The 6496-nt window shown below is 37.6% G+C and overlaps 1 protein-coding gene across 2 annotated transcripts; it reads right to left on the reverse strand.

Moving 5' to 3' along the window:
• Positions 1-3189: 3189 nt before the first annotated feature.
• Positions 3190-5305, reverse strand: LOC107789305 (uncharacterized). 2 transcript variants are annotated; one of them, XM_016611081.2, is made up of 6 exons: positions 4646-5305; positions 4444-4486; positions 4290-4359; positions 3890-4152; positions 3739-3808; positions 3190-3592 (listed from the first exon to the last, which is right to left on the reverse strand). In XM_016611081.2, exons 1-6 carry the CDS (start codon positions 4683-4685, stop codon positions 3371-3373), a joined length of 708 nt encoding a protein of 235 aa, XP_016466567.1. In that variant the 5' UTR covers positions 4686-5305; the 3' UTR covers positions 3190-3370. The 2 variants fall into 2 exon arrangements, with proteins under 2 accessions (XP_016466567.1, XP_016466566.1); XM_016611080.2 differs by having other exon boundaries at positions 3890-4158.
• Positions 5306-6496: the final 1191 nt, after the last annotated feature.

Below are 6496 nucleotides of genomic sequence, written 5' to 3' on the forward strand. Positions count from 1 at the left end.
TGGAGAACCAGAGCATTTTGTTGAAGCAATGCAGGTAATAGACTCTAATAAGTGGAAGCTAGCCATGAAAGAAGAGATGAATTCTCTTCAAAAGAATAAAACATGGATACTTACGGAGTTACCAAAATGAAAGAAGGCATTGCAGAACAAATGGGTGTACAGAGTCAAGGAAGAACATGATGGTAAGAAGAGATACAAAGCACGATTAGTAGTAAAAGGCTTTCAGCAGAAGGAAGGAATTGACTACACCGATATCTTCTCTCCTGTAGTCAAATTAACTACTATCAGGTCGGTGCTAAGTATCGTAGCTGCAGAAAATTTGCATTTGGAGCAGCTAGATGTTAAAACCGCTTTCTTGCATGGTGACCTTGAAGAAGACATCTACATGAAGCAACCTGAATGTTTTCAAGTTTCTGGTAAAGAAAACCTTGTGTGTAAGTTGAAGAAGAGTTTGTATGGTTTGAAACAAGCTCCCCGACAATGGTACAAGAAATTTGATGGATTCATGTATAAAAATAGTTTCACACGATGTGAGATGGACCATTGCTGTTATATCAAAAATCTTGATGAATCCTATGTCATTTTACTGTTGTACGTTGATGATATCCTAATTGCAGGATCTAGCATAAATGAGATCAATTTGGTTAAGCAACAACTGGCGGAGGAGTTTGAAATGAAAGACTTATGACCAGCTAAGCAAATGCTTGGGATGAGGATTAGCAGAAACAGGTCGGAAGGAACCTTAAAGTTGTCTCAAGAAAAGTACATACAGAAGGTACTAAGCAGGTTCAGTCTTCATGATGCAAATACAAGAAGCACTCCACTCGGAAGCCATCTAAATCTGTCAAAGGACCAATTACCTAAGACAGATGAAGAAAGAAAGTACATGCCCAAAGTTTCGTATGCTTCAGCAGTAGGAAGTTTGATGTATGCTATGGTTTGTACTAGACCTGACATAGCCCATGCAGTTGGAGTTGTCAGTAGATACATGTCAGATCTAGGAAAGGAGCATTGAGAATTTGTAAAATGGATATTGCGATATATCAAAGGCACCTCAGGTATGGCACTTTGTTTTAAAAAGAGCAATATTATCTTACAAGGTTTTGCTGATGCAAATTTAGGCGGCGATCTGGATAGTCAAAAAATTACCACGGGCTACGTGTTCACCTTGGGTGGCACTGCTGTTAGTTGGATGTCCAGACTTCAGAAAAGTGTTGTTCTATCTACCTCTGAAGCAGAGTACATGGCAATCTCAGAAGCTAGAAAAGAGATGATTTGGCTCAAGAATTTTCTTAAAGAGCTAGGTAAAGAGCAGGACAATTGTGAGCTTTTCAGCGATAACCAGAGTGCAATTCATCTTGCCAAGAATCCAGTGTTTCATGTAAGATCGAAGGATATCCAGTTAAGGTATCATTATATCCGAGAGTTGATAAACGAAGGAACTCTTTCCCTGCAGAAGATACCAGGATCAAAGAACTCGTCAGACATGTTGACCAAAGTTGTCGGTGTTGACAAACTGAGGCTGTGCACTGCCTCAGTTAGTCTTCAAGACTGATAGCATGAAGGCGCCACCAGAGAATAGCAAATTTTTTTTTTATTTTCTTTCTTGATGTAACATAGGTTTGAGGGGGAGATTGATAGGACCAAACCCTATTATTGTATGTGAAAGTAGACAAAACAAAAGAAAGAAAAATCAAAAAGAGATGAAAATATGATGTAAGCGCTTACATCGACATTCTTGTGATGTAAGCGCTTACCTCGACATTCTTATGATGTAAGCGCTTACATCGACATTCTTATGATGTAAGCGCTTACCTCGGCAGGGCATTCAAATGCCTATAAATAGGGATCTACATTTTCATTTGTAGATCATCCCAAAACTTCTTCTTTCTCTCTTCAATTAATAAAGAGCTATTCTTTGTGTGGCCGCGGAGTAGGCAAAAATTACCGAACCACGTAAATCTTGCCTTGTCTTGTCTTGTGCAATTTATTGCTTTTCTCTCTTAAATATTCTTTTCCTTCTATTAGGTTGACACGCTTCCTAACATTTTCTGACAGTCGCAAAAGAGAAAAACCGGTATCATTAATGTAACACCTTCATTTCTCATCAAGCTAATTTGTGTTCTGATTCATCAACTGCTGCCATAGACAAGATCCTTTAAAACGTTTGCTATTTGTCCAAGTATTCTTTTTCTTTCAATGAGGTTCGTTCCGTAGTTTACAAATTTCAAGGGAAACAAATCCATGCCGCATTCACCATAAAATATATGTGCGCAGGTTTAGTAACCTGGAGAACGAAGCTAAAGGCAAAAATACAATTATCTTATGATCACAAGTCAAACATTTCACGAATTGTGAAGTGTAGATAAGCATATCAAACTCACACGTCACAAGGACACCTTATTCAATATCGTTAATTTGATCACATTTTCCTTTATGCACGCAAGAGAATGGAATTATGGAATACCTACATTCAACTTGAAGTTTATGGAGTTTGTACTATAGTTTAAATCTTCTGGACGTTCGCGTGGCAGGTTGATTAGATCGACATGTAGCTTTTTTTTTTCCATGCTGAAACAAGTTAAAAAGGCTCAATTCTTGATTTGTCTGCAGGAAACAAGCTATTTCAAAAACCCGATACATTATTTCTAATCCATATTCTTCTTTGAGAAAGCTAAACTCAACTTCAAAATGAAAATCTTCAAATTAATGTAGTCTCCATGTCACTTTTACTTATTTTAGATGGCGGTATTCAAGGGCGGCCAGAGAGTAAAGCCACTAAAACGGTGGCTTTAGGCCCCAAAATTTTGGTAGCCCCAATTTTTGTTTCTCAATTCTTATTCGATGTCTGATATTTAATTTGGGACATTGATTAATTAAAATTTGTATTGTATAAAGTCCATTAAAGTGGGAACTGTTCCTTATAAGAGATTTTTTTTCATTCCAAATACTAAAATCGAATACTTCCGATTAAAGAAGGAGATATGTTATCCATCCCACCCCAACTCTTCTCGTGAGACCCCAAATCTTTTTAAGAAAATATTAAGTATTTCAAAGTATAAAAGTAAAATATTTTATATAAAAAAGGATTATATTAATCATTAGAAAATATGTAATACACTTTTAAACTCTATTGTTTTCCTCAGGTTTTCATCATTGCAACAAGATATAGAAACATTAAAAAAACTCTTTTAATCAAAGTTATCAACTTCTTGAATCATATCTATTACTTAAGATCATATTGCACATGAGAGATTAAATGGTTTATGCGAAAATTTTTAAGTAATTTTATTCTCAAAAAACTAGAAAAATCTACTTCAACTAAAAATATATATGATTTTTTTAGATGGCCTCATATTAAAGTTTAGCTTTAGGCCACCAAACTTATTGAGCCGGCCTTGGCGGTATTATCCGAGCCTTCAGCAACCAAAACATCTGTATCATCACACGGGGTGGATGGATCATCTCCAGGAGTTGAAATGCTTGAATTTTGAATGTCCAACACACTCCTGGTTGTTTTCTGTTGTTGATCAAACATCATTTTCAGCTGTTTTCCTTGTTCTTCAATCCTCAACTGTAACTTTCGCTGAATCTAATTACAAAGAAGACAATTTGAATCAAACAAGATATCTTGAGTCAATTCTTTTGGCTCTCAAAAAGTATCATGAATGAGAGTGACACATGGTAGCAAAACATATTTGGTCCTAATTTTCCAAGGTATGCTAAAATATAAAGTACCTCTAGTTGATCGTGAAGATGCCTCTGGACTTCGAGCTGCATTTGCAGTGCTTCCTTGATTTGCATTCCTCTGCAACACAAGTTCGGATCAGATTTAGTTTCAGCTAAGTTTATCAGGAAAATTAAATGAGAAAGTTGAAAAGGAATATACGTTTTGCTGTCGATCTGTACCACATTATTAGGACTATTTCTTGTTTCAGATGCACCTGCAAGAAGAAAACTCTGAAAGGGGAAGTGAGTGTTATCGCGGTGTTCAGCATCCAAAACTTCTGTATCATCATATGGGTTGGATAGATCATTTCCAGGAGATGAAATGTTTGAATTTTGAGTGTCCAACAGACTTGTTGTTTGTTGTTGATCAAATATCATCTTCAACTGTTTTCCTTGTTCTTCAATCCTCAACAGCAACTTTCGCTGAATCTTGTTAAAAAGCAAGACAATAGGAATCAGGCATTTTTTTTTTTCCTGAAGAGGATCATCATTTGAGTGATACGCATATTGGCAAAAGCAAAATTGGGGTATAAATATGTCGGGAATCAAACTAAACATACCTCCAATTTCTCGTGAAGATGCCTCTGGACTTCGAGTTGCATATGCAGTGCTTTCTTGATTTGCATTCCTCTGAAACAGAAGTTTGGATCAGATTTAGTTTCCAGCTAAGTTTATCAAGATGATTTACTAAGGAAGTTGCGATAGAGAACACACGTTTTGCTATCAACTTTTGTCACATTACTTTTTTCAGATTCTCCTGCAGGGAAAAAAACGCTGATCAGTTTGCTTCTTGAATTATTTTGGAACGTAATGAAGTCGTGAAAAGGCATAAACAAGCAAATTAGAGATGTCAGCCTTTAGGACTTGAGCAATATTTCGTCTTGAAACAAACAAGTGTTTTGACAGAAATATTTACCTTGTGCTGGATCTGAGTTGCACTTCTTATTCAAGTCCATCAGCTTCAGTTCAGATTTGGTGTTGTCTTTGAATGATCAATGAATCACAATTAAAATGAAATGGACTCTTTAACTTTTAAACATTCGGAAAGGTAAAGGCCAGCTATCTTTATTTAACAAAATTAATAAAGAATATCGTGACACTATTTCATCCTGGATCCTCCATAGGATATAATATTACTAGGATGATTAATTAAAAGACATCATGAATATAAACTGTTTCCCAAGGCCGATACCAGTTGTTTTTTGTATTTAAACTGTTGGGAATAAACCCCGTAAGAATAATATTTACGGTATTAGTGATAAATGTGGAACACTAAGTTATGGTTAAATCAGCAAGAATAGAAATGCAGTAATAATGACACCAAGATTTTACGTGGAAACCCTTCTGAATAAGGGAAAAAACCACGGCCAAGAAGAACAACTGATATCACTATAGCGAGGAATTTTACATTGTATAGTAACGAGTACAAATACTCCTAAGACCACTACATCCTCAAAAGAAAGAACACTCTTTTGCTTTCTCACCTGACTAATATCTCTCACACTCTATTTTTCTTCACAGACTATTTTCTTATAGTCTATGGAATACCTTGCTCTCTCTCACTCAGATATATTGTCTAAGATTTTTGGTGTGTCTACAGCTGAAAATATGCATCCCTATTTATAGGGAAAAAATGGGCTCGCTGATGTAAGCAGTGACTCAAGCAAGCACAAAAAAGTCTATGGAAAGATATCTGGCCGGTTGGCCATATCTCCAAAACTTTGACAATTTACCAAAAAAGGAAGAAGACATCTTCCTTAAAATATGGGGCTGGACCCCACAAATCTCCCCCTCCAGTCTCATTCGCCTGAAGGAGGTAACACCAGAGATTCTAGTTTGAGCGCATGCCGACAAGTTTGCAAAGCTCGAACTTGTCTCTTGGTACTACCTTGGTTAGCATATTCGTAGGTTTTTCACTCGTGTGAATCTTTTTGACCTGTAAAGATTCGTTCTCCACCTGCTCACGAATCCAATGATAACTGACGTCGATGTGTTTTGTTCTCGCATGGTACATGGAGTTTTTGCTTAGGTCTATTGCACTCTGATTGTCGCAATTGACAACATACTCCATCTGTCGCAATCCAAGTTCTTAAAGAAATCTCTTGAGCCATATCATCTCTTTGCCAGCTTCAGTAGCCGCAATATACTCCGCTTCAGTTGTAGATAGTGCGACACACTTTTGTAACTTCGACAGCCATGATATAGCTCCCCCTGAAAAAGTAAACAAATATCGAGTAGTGGATTTTCTATTATCAAGGTCACTTGCCATATCAGAATCTATATAGCCCTTCAGAATTGGATTTGATCCTCCAAAACATAAGTAATGTCATGGGCGGCTTTCCAGCCGTGCCCCATGACCCCTTGGGCGCGCCCCGTGGCGTCCTAGCAAGCCTTCCAATGACTAGCGCCACAGATGGCCCCGTGGTCTTGGCCGCGCCAAGTGACAAGCGCGCATGTGCCTCTGTCGCCCCACCGATATCCATCGCCAGCGCCCAACCGCAGGCAGATGCCAACAGCGCCGCACGCGCAGACAACGCCGCGCCCGCAGACCCTGATGCCAAAGACAATGCTGCGGACAACGGACCTGTTTTCTGCCCTATAGCAAACTAAGTCTTTTTCATTGTAAATATAGAGTATTTTTATTCCATGTACTTCCATTATGTTTCTCTAGCTTAATCAAGTCTAGTCTTGTAGCTTTGGATTATTTTTTTAAGCATTATTAAGGGGGACCAAACAATCAAACTTTCTAGCAAGCAAACAATTCTCT

The sequence above is a fragment of the Nicotiana tabacum genome, chromosome 6, assembly GCF_000715075.1.
Source record: "Nicotiana tabacum cultivar K326 chromosome 6, ASM71507v2, whole genome shotgun sequence".
Lineage (NCBI taxonomy): Eukaryota > Viridiplantae > Streptophyta > Magnoliopsida > Solanales > Solanaceae > Nicotiana > Nicotiana tabacum.